General features: G+C 42.7%; 1 protein-coding gene across 1 annotated transcript in view; it reads right to left on the bottom strand.

The window, feature by feature from the left end:
- Nucleotides 1-19,106, bottom strand: part of LOC122886503 — a 132,805-nt gene that overhangs the window by 10,672 nt on the left and 103,027 nt on the right. The window contains 5 exon segments of the mRNA XM_044218798.1: nt 1,142-1,462; nt 4,376-4,493; nt 6,385-6,506; nt 9,681-9,817; nt 10,891-11,147. Of these exon segments, the coding sequence (XP_044074733.1) occupies nt 1,142-1,462; nt 4,376-4,493; nt 6,385-6,506; nt 9,681-9,817; nt 10,891-11,147 (955 nt within the window).

Raw genomic sequence — 19,106 nt, 5'->3', positions numbered from 1 at the left:
TTCCATGGTGCTAATCTAATGACACCTGAAAGGAGTGGGAAAACTCTAATCTATTCAGAACAATTTGAGGAACCACCTTCTTGCCATGAATAACATGTATTTCTCTCTTCATAGGAGCCTCTATCCACAACTTGCATGAAGAGTAAGTTACCAAATGGCCCGATATCCACCTTATGTATGCCAAGCCCCTTTTTAATAACCAGATGGGTTCCTGATGGAGCTATTGTCAGAGCTTCTGTAAGAACATTTGGCATTTTGAGGAAGGCCCAGTTACACTGATTAGCATGGACCTCTTTTAGACAAGAAAAACAAAATTGTACTGGAACAAAACTCTAGCTCTATTTTATAGGGACAAACTTGAGGCGATGGCTATAATGTTGTGTGTATTTCCTGGTATAGCTTATGTCCTTGTCACTTGGAGAACTAAATTCTAAACTCCACCAAAAGCCACTCTGCATGATCACCTTCACGCCATGTTGCGTTTCTTTCTTGATTGAGCTGGTCTCTTCCAGAATGATAATGCCCCTATCAACAAGGCATGGGTAGTGATCCAACAGACTGAATAGAAATGACAATGATGCTGGCCACGAGCCAAAGCCTTCTCAGCACCTAGACATTATCCAATTGAGCATTTGAGAGTTTCTGCAAAGGTGGCAGTGACATTTTATTATGCCGCTATCAAAAACCGGAGGGCCCAGATAATCACTCAGAATTGTTATTTTAGCAGTGATTAGTGCTGACCTTGCCAGAGGAGACATTTGGACCAAAACTGCGAGGAAAAGTAAACCATGTTATTGAGCAGCTGTGACTAAGAGTAATATTTACGCTGCTGCTTCCATTATTTTCATATGCAGATTAAGCATCCAGGGATGTGGTGGAGGGTAAACAGCCCTAAACGCTATTTACTCATCTTTTGTAGATTAGCATTAAACTCCTTTATAGGCAGTAAATCTTAATGATATAACTTCACTATATAAATAATACTAAGCGCTGTAATAAAAACATGATGTAGGTTATATAAGTAAGGGTCTTTCAAGGGACAAAAAATAATTCCTATCTTTCATTTTCGCGGTTGTTATTGTCTTGTGGTGATCCCAGACTTCATCACTATGTTGTTCATAAACTTTATGTAAGTATTTACCCAATAGCGTAGCGACACAAGCCAGGATAGCCAGCAGGGCAGCGGTACTGAGCCCAGGGGAAGGCAGTGTGGACTGCTGAGGGAGACACACCGCCTCTCTTTCCCAGTCCCACTCGCCCTCGGCCTGTTTGTCCTTGTCTTTCTCCCCGGCCCGTGCCCCTCCTCTCAGGCAGGGACAGACCGACACGGTGACTGTCCCGGTGCTGGTGAGGCCTGACGTCCCATCCCTCAGGACCAGCGGCACGTAGAGCGTCAGTGTGGAGGATTGGGAGCGGGACAGCGGCTGGAGCTGGGACAGGAGCACCAGGCTGCCCGTGGGGCCTGGAGAGGAAGATAATTCATCCATTGTTAACTGCACGGTGCAATTTTTCAAATTTTTTCCTGCGCTGAATGGCAGAAGGAGGTTACAATGGTGAAATTTTCCCTGTGCTCATGTAAATTTGTGCTTCTAATCAATTGGTGACTGATTTATACCACAAAGGAAAAGGCAGAAAAAATATCTAACTTTGGGGAGTCCAGCTTCCTCTATTATTATTACTATTTCATTTCACACCTCCTCATTTGTGAACCTTTTTCTACCACTGAAGCTACAATGTCTCACAGCAGAATAACAATGATACTAATTTGAGCTAACAGGATGAATCTACTGTAGAGTGTTTCAATTAGACCAGAGCGTATCCTCCTCTCTACTGCAGCCACACTTAATGATTAATGGCTCCCAGTTGGCTACAAAACTCAAACATAAAGTCTGATATACTATCACATTTCAAACTACTGCCATTATATCCATCTGCATGGGAGTACTGTCCAATACAAAGACTCTCACACCTGTCGGCTCACATGTCGGACCATTCATTCAATTATTTTAATATAGAAAATTGAATGAATGGTCTGAATCCGCTTACTTTTGGGCAGAAGAGCTGTGAAGTGTCATGACTCAATTATCAAAAGAATCTTCTCTGATCCAAATCACAGATCAAATCATTATCATTTTTAACAAAGCAAACAATCTAGCATGCCTTTGTCAGACAAGCTGTCCATATCACAACAGAACATGTTCTTCTTTTTCTCTGTTCTACTGTTGGATGACACATCAAAGAGGCCTTTGATTCCACATGTCAGTGAATTTATCCTCCTGATCCACAGTCCAACCAGAGCAGGTTCGCTCCTCATGGTTTTGCCAAGTTTAGGAACAATTAGCAGGCCAATGGTGCAAATGTGAATCAAGATACCTTAACTATGAACTTTTTAATCATTTAGAAATAGTACAATTTGCTTAAACTTGCACTAATCAATTCAAAACAGTTAACAATGGGTCAAATAACTACGTGTAATCTGAAAGGGGTTGCTCGTACTGCCAAACCCACAGAGAATTATCACCCAACTCAGTGCCCCCCCCAGCTCGACCGAGTGTTTTAGCAGATTTTTGCTAACTGTTTTGGTTTTATGGCCTACTTTATTGTTCGGTTCACTGTCACCACTCGCATCAACCTCGTTTCTAACCGCAGCACGCAGCTGTTTTCAGTGAAAAAGCTCTGATAAACTCATTGTACGCTACCTGCTCAGCACCAGTGGCAGACAAAGTTAGCAACTAGCTGGTGAACATGATGTAGCATTTAGCTGCTAAAGAGCCCAAAATTTACCTGGGGAGTTGGTGGAGACCAAAACAAAGCTAAAAGGAGAGCGAATACTGGACATTCGTCAAGTGGACAGAAACATGACTTCAGATCAATGCTAATGTTGCTCTGTGTCTGCTGGATGTGTAAAACACGTTCACCATATCGACTTTTTATGGTAATAATATGTCAATAATATGTTGCGCTGCCCTTAAGTGGCCAAAAAAAATCAATAAATACTGCTTCAATTTTTCAAAAATGTTTTAGAAGTAAATATATATGGGACAAATTGACTTGCTAGAACTCGTTTGACAACTGATATCTCTAGCTAACGTGATGCATGACTTCAACCAACTAAAATGGACGTACTAAATAAGTTTGTTTTTGACCACTGTTGATGCAATGTTTTGATATGTATTTCTGCCAGATACAGAGGGCAGTAATGCAAATGTGTAGTGCATGTAAGCAGAAAGCAACCCCAGTGTTATGCTTTTCCACTGATTGACAGTCTGTGGCTGTAATGCATCAAAAAGTGTAGCAAAACAGCAGAAGGTGAAAAGAGAAGAAGACTGCTAGCTGATGTAATCACGGATGCATTGTACAGTAAATAGTGCAGGTTTCAAAATATGCAAAAACTTCAGCTTTGCAAATGTTTTATTCAGCATGTTTGTTGGGCCTCAAGGATCCAAATAATGTGTTTTGGTGTGAAAAACTGCCTGCAAACATAACTGTGTTTGTTTACAAGAAAACTCCACAGGTGATGCATAATTGCAAAAATGTATATTTGTGGACCAATTTTTTTGCCGTTATGTACAAAAAAATACTGGTCTAAGATACAAAATGTTTGTGAATGTAATTTTAGCACAGTAGATATTTGTTGGCAAATCTTTTTTTTTCCTATTTGTTTTGTTTTCTTTAGCAAAAATAACCCCACTACTAGGATATTATGTTTAAACTTAAAAATAATCAGATCAGTAGTACATTACTTCCTTGAACTAACTAGCCCAACATGCGTGAATGTGTATGTTTACATTTTTTTTGTACGGTACTGTATGTGTCTATGTTAGTGTGTACTCGCACTCTATATACAGTATGTGTGTATTTGTGCAGGAAAAGGGGCCAAAGATAGCGGTATGGACCACTGTACTAGAAACAAATACTAAGTAGCTAAATTCAGTTTAGTTGAAGTGAATTAAATGAAGCAGCTCTGATTTCTTCAAAAGCTTTTCATTGGAAACAATAAATATATGTGGTTGTGGGGAGGAGAAGATGGATGTAGTGGATATGGGAAGGCAAACAAGAGGGACGGATAAAAGAGAGGGGGATAACAAAGCAAAACAATGGGGCCACCAGAGTTGGGAGATGGATGGTAGAAGAGAGAGGCAGGGACAGAAAAAGGGAAGGGAGAGGCAGAAAGACGAGGAAGAGGCAGAGGGTTGAGATGAGGGTAAAAGAAAGAGAGAATAGGAGAAAAGACGACGATGGAAAGAGAAAGGCAGTAAGAAAATGTGGGATTAAGAGGCTTAAAAAAGCGAGGGAAAAAACAGTGTGTGTCTGCCTAGGGAACAAAAAAGTGAATTGAGAGAAATACAGAGAGAGGGAAAGATTGAGTGCCTACCACCACTATCCCTGACGCTGAAGTTGAGGGCAGCGCTGGACTCCGGAGGGATGCTGAAATACACAGTGCTGTCATTCCCTCCCTCATCTCTATCAATCGCCCGCAACACCTGCACCACCTGAAACACAGAGATAGAGAGAGCCGAGGAGATTGGGTGAGGAGAGGGTGTGAATGTGTGTGTGTGTGTGTGTGTGTGTGTGTGTGTGTGTGTGTGTGTGTGTGTGTGTGTGTGTGTGTTTTGTGAGGCGGGGAAGCACAGAGAGCAGCGAGAAGAGAAAAAGAAGGCAATGGGAGAAAGGCTTACACAGAGAGTGCTTTTAGCTACAGACCATTAGCCGACGTCAGCGGGAATCAAAACAAGCCAAACAATTAGTATAGAGACACAAGCGAACTGAGTCTGATACTCGCACCCAATAAATAACTGTGTCTGACATGAATCGCCTTTCACAAATACAGTGCACTGTGGCTTTCAATTTAGTAATAGCATCTGCACAAGTCTACAGTGGAAAATTGTAACAAAGTTAATCTAAAAAAAAAAATCTCCCACAGCCTAAGCTGATGGGTAATTTCTTTTTAATGAAAAACTCCAGTTATCATTATGCAAGACGTCCTTTTAGAAATGCTTTCGAGTGCTAGTTACGGGACTGAATGCAGGGATGAAGGGTGCAGCGTGCTCTCTTTGAGTTAGTCAGTGTCTCTAGGCCTTGAGAAGATTTGTACAGTCGCATTATGTTATCACTTGCTGTGTGTGAATATTCAAACGCGTCTTGGCTAATGACTTGTCATACAGAGACGTGCATACACAAACCCCAACACATTCGAAGATATCATAATCTTTCTTTCTTGAACTGTCTCCCGCTCACTCACATAGCAGTATACACAAGCACAAACATGAACATCACAGGCAAAAACAAATCAACGCCGTTGCCATAGAATCACAGATTTAGTGGCCAAACAACAAAGACACAAGCAGAGCAATGAAAACACCAGCAAAAACAACAGATGGGCCAAGACACCAAATTATGGCAATGGAGCCAGCATGGAATACTGAAGATGGAGGGAAGAAGAATGGTTTCCAGTGAGAGATTGAGGAGCATGGAGATGATTTCTATAATTGAGATAGGATCAAGTAAGAGCACCATGATGCAGAAAAATAGACAAGAACACAAATAAAGCAAGGCAGACAGCAGGAGGGAGGGAGACAGTCTGAGAGGAGACTCAAGTTTAATTACAATGTGAATAGCTGCTGCGCTCTGATAGCAGGCCATGGAGGATTCACCTGCCTCCATGGTGAATGGGCACACTGTAGTTGTATGCTGCCACATTTGAATAGATATAGCTTAGTACTACTGAACTGTATATGCAGCTATACTTGAATAGTCATGGCTTTGAATAATATGCTTCCTTATTTAAATGGAAACAGCTTTTGAAGAACTGTATGTTTCTTTATAGGAGACATCACTGTACAAAAACATTGCATGTTCATATTTAAAGCAAATATTTTTGTTAGCGTACTATAGCAGCTTAAGTACATACTTTTAAACAAGACTAAGAGTCTGCAGCCATGCGTTCAGCTTTGTGAGGCTGTTCTGTTTATACCTGTAATGCTTAGCAGGTATAATGTTTACCATGTTCACTATCTTGGCTTAGCGTGTTAGCATACTAACATTTGCTGATTAGCAGTAAACACAAAGTACAGCTGAAGCAACACATACAGCCCTTTTCCAATGCAGGTACTTGACAACCTATTACCTAGGGCCCATAAACATGAATTTTTAAAAACCTTGTGAGACTTTGGTACTAGGTTTTTTTTTGCGTCTTCTTCAAATTACAATCTTCAGCACTGCTTGCACCTTCATACAAACAAAAGCTTGTTCCAGCACAATCATTTGAAAGATGCTATTAAAATGCATTTTGTACACATAGGGGCTTTAAATTGTACTGTTGGAACAGAACTCTTCATACAGACAAATGCATTGACGTCAAAGGTCATTTAAACACATACTGACCTGCCCGATGGTCGATGAGTCGCACATGGCCGTTGTGTATTGCCTGTCCAGCTCGGGTGCATTGTCATTCAGGTCTAATGTCTCTATTGCAACCAGAGCTCTGGACACCTGGCTGGGATTGTCTGAAAGAGCCAAACAGAAACAGGCAGCTTATTACACAGCACTCTGCAGATGCCTGCAGACAGCTATATTTGGAAAAATATATGAATACAATTCCCCAATGCAACAAACACCAGTGTGTACACGCATGGAGGTGCACGTTTGCACTCCATTACATCCATTCAATTGTCCTCATATGCGAGATCAAGCATTTCAGTCTTTGTCCAAAAACTTCAACAGCACTCAGATCACATTAGCGAGCACACAATTGGCTAAATATACAGTAGTACGTTTGGTTTCATTTGGCTTGTGTTAGAGCTCACAGGCTCCCAGCTGGAGTACAACGGATGCTTCCATAGCAGTCAGATTTTTTCACATCAAACTGTACCATTCTTAGCCAAAGGATCTCACACCGTAAAGTGTCTGTGTGTGTGTGTGTGTGTGTGTGTGTGTGTGTGTGTGTGTGTGTGTGTGTGTGTGTGTGTGTGTGTGTGTCTGTGTGTGTGTGTAAGAAAGAGAGAGAGGGAGCAGAGGAGGGATGTAGAAAGCAGTCAATCTGCAAGCAGTTACACAAGGGTGCAGTTTAAATGGATTGGCAGAGGGTCTCCCACACCCCATTCACTTGGATATACACACACTCGAACATGAAGTTCTCACAGCCACGCTTGAAACGCACCGAATCATATTCTGAGCTGAACATTCACCATTACATTTCAAGCTGCTCTTGTGGCGGGCTCAGACACAATCCGGGCTCACCAGCACACATCCTCACTCATTTATCTAAGCAGGCAACCCTGCGACACAGTGGGCTGCACTTTCTGTAAACTAAGACACACACACACACACACACACACACACACATACATATACACTCCCACACCATGTCCTCAAACCTAGAGCAGTAACACTGTGTCATGGATGACAACGACTGGTTCCCATCGCTGAAAAGCTGAAAATGAGCTCTTGCTTTAATGCCACTGGGTGAGCTGGCCTGCCCGTGGCCATGGCAGGACTCTTACTGTGCTTTATGTCAACACAGCCTCCAACAGTCTGTTGATTAGATAGAGCTCATTATTCAAGACAGACACTCACTGTGCTGCCGCCACAGTCCTACCAACACTGCTGCCACAAGGAGCCCTGAGTAGATTTTAAGTAAAGATTAAGTTTGTCCAGAGCAAGACTTGGCAGGAAAACAACTTCCCTTCGTTGCACACAGCAGCCACTGGACAGCATTCTCCAACAATGCTTTCACTTTTACACCAATCAGTTTGATTGAGTTTTTTTTAGGGCTGAGAAGAAATGCCAAATAATGGCTTGTCACCTGCCAAAAATGACTATTAGAACTTAGCCAGGATTTAGCAGGAGGCTGGTGTTAATTTTAAACCAAACACTAAACAAGAAAATAGGTTGTTTGTCGTTGCCTTCCCATACATGACCCATACACGTATATGTATGAGCATTTTCTGATCAGATACCCCTTTCAGCAGGAAGACATCATTTGTCAGTGCCTTCAAAAACGCATATCAACATTAAGATGATTCGTATGACTTCTGATCTGCCACCTCTATGATTGAGGTTTGGTTTGGTTTAGACACAAAAACAGATTGAATGAGGAAAGATCATGGTGAGGGTTAAAAGTAAAGAACTTTGATTATTGGTAGAAAATGGGATGTTAACGTCATCACACTACTTCTGCTTCTGCTTGAAACACTTGAAGGCACTTGAATGAACAGCCAAGGCCTTCCTTGTCAACCAATGCTTATCCTAGCTGAAGAAAATTTTAAGGATAGGTGATAGGTAGGATAGATTATTATAATTATTATTATTTGGGGGGGCTTTTTTGCCTTTATTTTTGATAGTGATAGATAGACAGGAAAGGGGCAAGGAGGAGAGAGAGGGGGCATGACACGCAGCAAAGGGCCGCTGCTGCGGTAAGGACTTTCTATATCGTGAACATGGGGACTGTAGTTTATTTTGAGTCAGTCCCACATACACTGTCCTCTTGCCATCAATACTCACTAGAGCACCACGTGTATTATTCCGCTGCTGAAAATAGTCCCTAACAAATACACTAGTTACTCCTGTTTGAGTAACATTTGCTAAAAAATACATTGCCCTGCTGTTTTAAGAGATTGTTTAGCCTTTTTAAAAAACAATATATTCTTCATGACTATTATTTTCAATAGGAAACAATGGGCTTGGGAATGAGTGCCACAGACAGGTTAGGATAGTCAGAAAGTATTGAAAGATGCACTTACGCATAGTTAGTTTTGGTATTTTCATGGCATTTGTGGACAAGAACTAAAATATACAACATTTCCAGACTTATCCTTAAACCAAACTACATTACCTGTTTTGTTTCTCATTGTGTCTCTGCAGTCTACACTCTCTACCATCCCCCCACTATCAGTGTCAAGGCCACAACTATGGCTTTCGAGGGGATCTCCAAATCGCTCATAGGGTTTTACCACTATGAACTGATGTACTTGACAGGGTCAACATCGAAGCTTCTTGATGTATGCGTCTCTTTGTTTCAAAGTTCATTCTTGACCTTGGAAATAGCAGTTGACAAAACAACCTCGCCTGCACCATGATTGAAAGCTCCACAACAGCTACTAATGGACTTTGTGATTGTCCTTTCATCTGTCTTTTTATTCACTTGTGGTGTCTTTCCTGACTGAAATGTAACCTGTGAAATGCTTCAATGTCTGTTGAAATTGGGTATCCTTGCTTGGAAGGTGTTTACCATTTTCCTTTGCAGCCACAGTATGCCTGTAAAGGAAAGGTTGTCTTTGATTTGTTGCTTTAATTCTTTGCTTCCAGTTGAATCCTTATGAGAACAGATCCATTGCAGCATCAGATAACTCACACAATATAGATCAATTGATTCTCAGGCACGCTGTAACAAATTTGTGGCGCCAAACAGCATTCCCCTCATGGCTTGATGATTCCAGTACTAAGCCGCTTAGTGAAGTGCATCACACACTGGATCCTGTGCTTTTCAGATACCGTACAACATACAGTTTACAGTTCCTTAAACCTCTTACACCCTCTTGCACATCAGTGGGTGCAGGTGTCAATGGTGGTAAAATGTTGGTTTCATTTAAGAGTTTTAGCTCTAAATAAAAGAAATAATCCAATAGACAAGCTCTAATGATGTCTCAGTGTTAAGTGGTGTACAAAGAGTGACCTCTGACCTCTCTGGGTCGCGATGACAGTAATGTTGTGCCAATGCTCGCGTTCCCGATCTAGTTCCATGGCTGTCATGATGAGGCCAGTGTCTGGGGTGATACGAAACAGAGCCTCTGGGTCTGACTGAGGATCAATGGAGAACCTGGAAAAGAGAAAGTAGGGTGGGAGGAGAAAGATAGTTGCGTTGAGAGAAGGAAAGGTGAACGTGAGAAGTGAAGTGAAGTGAGGAAGGGGCAGATAGAAGTATAAAAGTAAAGAGCGAAGGGAAGAAGCAAGCAGAGATGGCAGTGGGGTGCAGAGTGAAAGAAGCAGACAGGGCAAGTGTGTGAGGGAGCGATAAGGAAGTCTGCTTTCAAATGGCCAAAGAATTAATATAGGGAGATTATCGCAGCTGATAGGAGCTCTTTTGAAGTGCCACCGATTATCTAAATATCTCTATGAATACACCAACTATCATTCCTCCCCACACACTCACTCTTAGCACTTTTGCTGGTGCTAATTGGGACACGGTTTTCTGTGAATGTTACAGACAAATCACTCGCCGCCCTCCTTGAACTATTTGAGACAAAACCTACTGCAAACAGAAGTGAAAGGATTGAACCTAAAAACATATGCGGTTACTCTCGGCTCAAGAGAACACTGAGTGGGCGTTTGGTTGGCTTATATATATTTGGTTAGCTCTTACTGTTGTGTCTTGTTTCTATGAGTTTGAGAGCTGAGTTTGAATTTCAGTTCAAGAAACTATGTATCTTTTGCTTAAAAATGTTCATGCCTGATATTCAACAATCAATTTAAAAAAACAAAACAAATCCTGTACCTCTAATGACTCTCATGTCTGTATGTTTAATATAAAACTAAAACAGTTAGCTTAGCTTAGCACAAAGACTGGAAACAGGGGGAAACAGCTAGCCTGGCTCTGTCCACAGGTAACAAACCCTGCCTACAAGCATCTCTAAAGCTCACAAATTTTCAAGTTATATCTCCTTCTTTAATCTGTACAAAAAAGCCAGGTTAGCTGGCTAGCTAACTCTCAGCAAGAAAACAAATCAGCATATTGTTTTCAATAAAGAATATAATAAGGGACACAGTGAAAGGTAGACCAGCTTTAGCTTAGTTCAACTATATTTTCCATGTTTATTAGCTAAATTTATAGGAAATATAAGAGTACCAATGAAATTCTATGTGCTATGTGATGAAAGAGGCCTATTACTGTACCTGATATTATTGGTAAGACCAGTATCAGGGTCTACAGCGCTGACCCGGCCCACAGTGCAGGCTGGCGGGCAGTTTTCAGATACGTCCATGTGGTATCGGGCTCGGGAGAACCTTGGAGGCTCGTCTGCATCCAGCACTGCTACTCTGATGGAGGCCCGGTCCTTGAAGGGGCCTCGACGCAAGAAGCGAGGATCCACTATGGGGTTGAGGACCTCCACAGAGAAGGAGTACGAGCTCCGGCTCTCATAGTCTACCGCCTGGGGAGGACAACGGAGATGGATGAGTTAGTAGGGTTAAAAATATTTAATGTAGAAGCATAAAATTATCCAATGTTTAGATATACCCTTATACTACACTACACTATGACCATTTTAATAGCAAGAAATTATGCAAATATCACTGTTACAAACATTTGGTCCAATTCTCACACCAAATTTTCCACAGATGATTGCTAAATTACATATCAAAAGCACAGAGATGGCAAATAATGAATTATTCCAACAGATAACAGCTTGCAGAGTCTAGAGAATGATCACATCCAAAATCATCTGAGAAGGATTTGGAGTAAATAATACCACGGTTACCTTACATGTTGCGACGTTTTGATTTTTGAAGTGATACTTTTGAAGGTTGCTGTGGGTGGACGCTTAGATGGTGGGTTTTGTGTGAAGTAGCAAAAGACATTCATGAGGTGTTGATGTTACAGCATTGCCAATGAGATTCCTGATGCTCAAAGAGTTTAAAGGATTCTTGAGAGCTCCAACACTGAAGCAACTACATGTTTGGATGTTAGTTAGACATTGCTTAGAGTTGATGCTGGGATGTTCTAGACATGCTAAGACTAGAGGATATATAGCTGTAGGGTTCACTGCCAAGAAGTTGAATGTTGCTGCTGTATTCGTAGGAGTTGTGCAAGCTTAGTGCTGCTATCTACATGCAGCACAGATGGATGTAAGCATGTGGTACTTGGGGGTATTTGAATTGAACATTTTATCAAGCTCCAGCATTGTTTAGTGCGGCAGTGTTGGCAACACGCTTGGAACTGTGTTGGTGGGTACCTGGCAGGTAGTGTGTTTTGTTATAATGTTACAAACATGTTGGTAGGAGTAGTTTCAGACCTTGTGAAACATTGTGGGAGTGAAACTTGGACAAACTTGTTTTTGTGAACATACATTATGGATTTGGAGTTCACTTTCAGCGGAAGCGCAGATCGTCTGCTGTGCTGTGATGGCAGCAAATAATTGCCACAAACAATTTTTCCTACGATGAAATTGAAAACAAAACCACACTGTTTTTCATAAAAACGCTTCCCTTGTTTTTGAACATCATCTTCATCACCATGGTGACTCTACTATCACCATGGAGACCTGGTTATGAGAAGCGTTGAAAATTCTTTTGTATCCTCGCATCTACACAGGTAGAAGAGATTTCATTTGGGATAGGGGCTCAGGCCCCAATGATTGTTTGTTTCAGAGAAGTTATGAAGCCTATTTGTCTGAGGTGTCTGTGTGATTGCGCGCCACACTCCCACCAGCGTGCCGGCTCTGAAGCGATGAGATCTCTGATCGGGTTTGCCAAGAAGATTGTTAGCAAGGGCAGAGGCACACACAGGTAATCACATACATCCACTGTCTCACACACACGCCCTGACATTCACCTGCTGTTGATTAAATTTCAGGAAAACAACATGTTTGGGTCTTCAAAATATCTGTTTGAGGTATTAGCGCGCGTGTGTGGGCTTTTGTGCAAGTACAAGTGGTTCTTTTGAGCCTGCGTGTCCTCAGATCCTCTGTCAGTATGTGTGCGTCCGTAAAATAAGTGCGAGTATGAATCATCTCAGTGTGATTGGCACATAGAACCGTGTTGGACAGAGGATAAATAGGCTCCCTGACTATGCAGAATATTCACTGTCAGATTCAAACAGGAAAAAAAAAAAATCATTCTCAAGATCCCAGCGGCAGTTGGAATATTGATATCCTCTCACTCGCGCTCTCTTCTCCCTTTCTATTTCTCCGTCTCTTTTCTTCCCTCTCTCTGAGCTGTAAACCAGAATCAACTGCTTTACAGAAAATCAGCAGTTTTAGAAAGAGGTGAAGATTGATTAAAAATTATGCAGAGAAAAGGGCGAATTGAAAGACATCGAAATGTAGGCAATTTGGGGAATATCTCTGCAGCAAAAATAAATAAACAAGAAGAATTGTCTGTGGAGGTGGAGGGAGTGTGTGTGTGTAGAGGGGGGGTTTACATGGGTAGATGGAGGGAAAAGGTTCTCTAACGGGGTCCCCATTACAGGGAGAGAGAGACAATCTGTCTGAGGAGGAGAGGTGTCACTTACACTGTGAGCACACACTCATCACCCTCCCCGCCATCCAGCACTCCATCACTCTGTTCCCCCTCCTTCGCTACCTCACACACTCCATCACCCACCCCCCTACTCACCCCCCATTCATCTTCTTTTTTTTCCCCCTCCAGTGTGTGCGACAGGGCGCCGGCTCTGACAAACCACAACACACACACTCATCCTTCTCCCTCATTCGCCCTTAACAGGAAGCACTTACCACACTGCGACCCCACCGTTTTTCTATGTTTTTGTGTTTTTCTGTCTTGTGCACGTGTGTGAACGGATGTTCTCACACACACACAAGTGCTCCGGTGGCTCATTTTGAACTTGTATACACACACATACCTTACAGAGCAACTTAACACCCGGTTTAAGCTTGATCATGCCGCCTTCACAAATTCAAAACATGCATGTGAATCCTGACACACACCGCCATCCCACATTACCCCGGGACTGCTGACGCTCCCACCCCCCTCACAGTTCTATACTGGCTGGTAACGGCTCGTGTTTTAGTCGCGTGTCTTTCTTACTGGCCGAAACTGAAAGCAGCGACAGTGACTTCAGTCTTCCCAAGTCTCTACCTTCACTGACGCCCAAGACGGCGGTTCAGAGCCCCTTTGAGCTGCTATCTTAACGTTAGCTTAGCAAGGCTTCAGCAGAAGTTGCAGAGGCAGTGGAGAGCGTAGGGAAGGTGTAAATTTGCCACAAACACTGTAACACTGGTCATCACTGTAAACTACTATCTTACAAGTAGCAGAGGCAGTACTTCTACTACTGCTATTCTCAGTTTCCTGCTCTCAATATTTCATTGTCCACACTTCTAAGAGCTGACTGACGTGGCCTCACAATACGGGGGCGGAGTGTCCCAGGTTACATCATAGATATATCACAAATGTTTGGAGGGTCTAAAGGACAGATTTATTGGATTTTCTCCGGAAAAGGGAAAAGAACTTCTGTTGCAATGAACACTAAAGTACGACCCTGATCAATAGAAAATATAATAAAGTGAGGGTACATGTAATTTACTACCTCAGAAAAGTGGATTTGGTGTTAAGTTACTCTTTAAACACACTCGCTCTTCTCAATTGTGAGGATGGGGATGGGGATTTCTTACTATTTTCTGACCTTTTACAGACATTAACAATTCATAATCAAAACACAATCAACAAATTAATTCACACTGAAAATATGTAGTTGCAGCCCTAGTACATGCTTATTAACCCCCTTATCTCTAGTTAATGTTGCCCTCCTCTTACACACACACCCCACATGCTCCACAAGTGTAACCTTTTCCTGTCCTGTGATGCGGTGCTCCCACAGTCCGTTTTGAAATTCAAATTTCTCTATACAATTTCCCTTTTAAATTTGCTTCACAGTTAGCAGAAATTAATCAGCTAACCTGCATGCTAGACTGGCGATACATAATACATCTCTACTCAAAGAGGCCGACCCACAGGCATACATGCCCGATTGAGAATGTGTGTGTGCGTGCATTACAGTAAATGTACATTACTGCAGGGCGAGGTTTCAAATCACAGAGGTGGTGTTTCTCCCTGAGTGTTCTGTAATTGATGGAAGATGAGAAAATTCATCTCGATTCATTGTGAAAGCAAGTGAACATATGCATACTTGTACTCACCTACGAGTATGTGTGTGTGCACCACAGAGTGTGTATATATGGTCTGTGGGGTGCGTGCTTGTGTGTGTTCAGCACCCTGCTGTCCTTGACAGCTTGAGTTCTTTCTTGATTTTGTGCATTCTAAATCAAGATCATACATCACATTTGTCTGATGACAAACGCAGCTTTGGACATTTCTGCCAACAAGCACAACTGCAGAGTTGAGAGAACAAAGACTCTTTTAAATCTCCCTTTTGACTTTGTTCTTCCTCCGCCGCCTTCCCTTCCCTCTGTCACTTGTCTCTTGTCTTCTGTCTTATTGCACTCTCAGATGTCCCATGTCTTCCTTTTTTTCCAACTTATGAGCAAGACATTGGTCTCTCTTTTTCTCCTTTTCTCTGTCTCTCTCCATCTCTCTCACTCTTTCTCCCTCTGAGGAGATTAACACAATCTCTCCTCTGCGTGAGAAAACAAACACAGATAATCCTGGGCGCGCTGCTGGCGTGTGACCGAGGATTAGCCAGCCGTTTTAAGTGAGAGCATATGGAAATAATAACGGCAAACTGACACGTGCGCGAGCTAGCTTGTCCCCCAGGTAAGAGGAATGAAAGGCGCACAAATAGCAGGCTTACACAGCTCACAGCACCCTGAAAACATACCTCAAAAGGGAACCTCCTGAATCGGGATACCGCTGAATTCGTATTAATGATGTTTTGACATGCCTTGTGTTGCATCTAGTGATCTGACTTTGTCATACGCTTGCTGCTGAATACAGTATACATGTGTAATGAGGTGTTGTGAAATCAGGGCATTATCCCAGTTTGTTTTTAAAGTTTCTTTGCTGCATCAGTGGTTATAAATGCTCTCACAATCAAAACACACTGAGCCTTTATTAAATCATGTCTGATTTGCATGTTAAGTATCTGCGTCCGTCAGCTCAACGCGATGACAAGACTTTCTATTTCTTTTCCTTTTCTTCTAATTGCTCTCCATTGTAGCGGTTGATTAGATTTTGAATTGTTTATTGATTTCAAGGAAACTTCGACCATCAGCTATCAGGGCTTCCATAAATGTTACCCTCTGGCCATTAGGGGGCACTGCTGCAGAGCAATGTCAAGGAGCTACTGTACTTGAGAGTGTTATGCTAATTCTTCATTTACCTGCTACTTACACGGTGGCCTTGTTCACAGGCTGTATCAAAAATCTATTAGCAGCAATATGTACATTCATTAAGAGCAATATGTAATAAGTAAATAACTGGAGTGGAGCACAGCTGACAGGTCAGGGGGGGAAAGAAAATAGAGAAGAATAGAATAAAAGGCCATAAAATAACACAGAAGAGAAACTAGAGAGAGGAAATGAATAAAAAAATGAATGGATGAATAATCCATGTGTGTAGTATGTGGCTGATTTTGTGTACATGTATCTGCCTGGATATGTGTGTCTTTATATGTGTATGTATATATATATATATGTGTGTGTGTGTGTGTGTGTGTGTTTTATGTTCTTATATCCCGGTGGGGACGTTAACCTGAATGCACACTAACCCATGGGGACTTGTGTCCCTGTGGGGACATAAATTGAGTTCCCCATGGGTAGAGACGGCTTTTTGAGGGTTAAGACTTGGTTTTAGGGTACCGGTTACACTTGGGTTATGTCAATGACTGTCCCCCATGGGGATAGTGAAACAAATATGTGTGTGTGTGTGTGTGTGTGTGTGAGTGAGTGAATTTGAATGAGGCAGACCTGGGCTGAGTCAGTGCCACAGACAACAAAAACACTGTCTGACATGGCCTCCAGACACAAACCACAGCGAGGGCGAGGCAAGGGAGCGAGCGAGAGAAGGGGTGAGGAAGCTCTGTGTGTGTGTGTGTGTGTGTGTGTGTGTGTGTGTGTGTGTGTGTGTGTTTGTGTTGTGTGTTTTAGCTTGTGTGTTGTGTCCTGCTCTAAGTATTTGGACATGTGTGGGGAAGATCTGACAGAGAGAGTGTAACGAAATGCAGAGAGACAGCGGCTGATGATGAGAGGAGGGGGTGAGGGTGGGAATTTGGGGGGTAGAGGAAGGGAGAATGGGCGAAGGAGAGAAATCTTTTTATTGCTGGGGGTCTCTGTGGGACTGACAGTAAATAAGCAGTGATAAGCAGCAGGCAGCTTCAGTCGGCACCCTGACTTGCAGGCTGTTAATGACCCAGCTTCTCTCGCGTGTCCCTGCCTAACCCTCGCCTTTCCATGGCTCTACCATGTTCTCTTCCTCCCTCTGCTTATAGGCACGTCTTCCACAGTCTTCCTTGTCTTCATCTGCCTGCCTTCCTCTCCTTCTCCTCCATTTTGTAATCACATTTTCTCTCTCAGTCTCATTTTAACTATCTCCCAGCTCCTTCTTCCAGCTCCCTCTATTGACTCTATTTCTTCCTAATCTGCTGGTAAACCACCCCCACCACCACCACCACCACCCCCCCACCCCCCGCACGCTCAGTCTCCCACCCACCTTCCATCTGACACATCATTCTGGGTGAGGTGAGGATGACCGCCGCCGTGCAGCATCCCTCTCCGTCCTTAAATGAGCAATTGTGCCTCTTTGCAGCTCTTTTCCCTCATTCCTCACAGTTTAAACACAGGGAGCAGCAAGGTCAAGTGTGTTACATTGATGTCTGCCTCTGTATATATCGCTCTGTGGTTTATTGGTGCTTGTGTAGGTGTGTGTGTCCGCTCGGTGTATCTGTGCCTGCGTGTGTGTGTGTGTGTGTGTGTGTGTGTGTGAGTGAGGGAGTGTGCATCTTAGATCCACTGTTAAAGAGATTCAGCCCACAGCAGCGAGATGACCAGCAAGGTCAAGGCCGACTCTGTGGCAACACAAATTGTTCCGCTCGGAAATCCTTCCTTCTCCGGGGGCACACAGATCATCCCGTTCCCGCTGAAATTCTTCACAGTTTGAAAGCCTTCTGACACCGGGGCATGTGAATCATTATTAACGCACCCTAAACATATGCATGCATGCATTAAAAAAAAAAAAAAAAAAAAAAAGCATGGCTGTTTTATTTTATTTTTTGTTTAACAAAGTGGAAACTGAGGGCGAGCTTAGCACTAATTTCACGCTTTGTTTGTTTTAATTCTATTAGTTGTCGCCTATCTTACATGTTTTTCATTAGTTGTGCGTGGATTCCCTGAAAGGCTAAATCCTTTTTAACCTGTTCAAGTCAGATCTTATTTACTCATGTGAAGAGTTTACTGTGGCACACCCACTTTTACTACCAATACTGCTAGGGCTACAGCTGACTTCTGTAAATATTCAATATACTGTAAGTTCCACTTAGCTTGCAAGCATTCAAAATGAATCCACATATAACCTTCTTCAGTTTTAATATTTTACCCATAGCAGCAATCCTGGTCTAATCTATGTCTGTGCCTCTCTAGGTGCCTTAGTAGGGGGATTAAAGCAACACAAAACGGCATGAAGGAGGCCATGTTCAAGCACTAATTGTACGTTTTGTTTGTCTTTGAGATCGCTGTGGCTGAATCCAGCGGGAGGAATATTGTGGGTGGGAGTTGTTCACTGTATTTGTTTACATATAATTTTCCCACCCGTTTTGTCAGTCGCCCAGCACATGCTGAATTGATCGATTCTCCTTTTAAACACAGCAGGTTGCTCTTTTTTTCCCCCTCTTCCTTCCCAGCTCTCACTTCTTCATTCCGTCTGCTTGTTGCCATGCTGCCTCCGTCCCTATCTCTGTTGTCATCCCTAAGTTTTTTTCCCCTCCATTTTAGTTTTTATTATAATTTTTTTTTTTTCATTTTTGTCTTTCTGGATGGGTATTTCTTCCTCCCTGTGCATCTCAGTCTCTAGCTGTGCTAATTTCTCTCTATGGCTGTCACTGATTTTGCAGCTCTTGCTGTCTCTGCATCTCTCTCCCTCTCTCTCTGCATGTTTCTCTCTGGTTCCTTCATACTCTTACTCCCTTGTTATACTCCACTCTCTGCTGTCACTGCCTCCCAGGACCTTATTTTAACATTCCTCCCTCAGTGCTTCTCTTTCCTTCTTCATTCCTACTCTTTGGGTCCTCGCCTGCGATTTCTTTCTTCTTGCATCTCTTACCGTATTCAGTCCTCTCCCTGCCTCTCTGCTTCTCTTTAAAGAAGCTCATAATGGGCTTGGAAATCCTGCTCTACACATCACCTCTAGGTGCGGATTGTTTTTAACGAATCCTACAAACCCAAGGCTGAGAACTGACGCTGATAAATTCACACACACTCTCTGCG

This window comes from Siniperca chuatsi, linkage group LG13, assembly GCF_020085105.1.
Source record: "Siniperca chuatsi isolate FFG_IHB_CAS linkage group LG13, ASM2008510v1, whole genome shotgun sequence".
Classification (NCBI taxonomy): domain Eukaryota; kingdom Metazoa; phylum Chordata; class Actinopteri; order Centrarchiformes; family Sinipercidae; genus Siniperca; species Siniperca chuatsi.
Note: the sequence above shows the minus strand (reverse complement) of the source record. Positions and strands in the feature narration are given on the sequence as shown.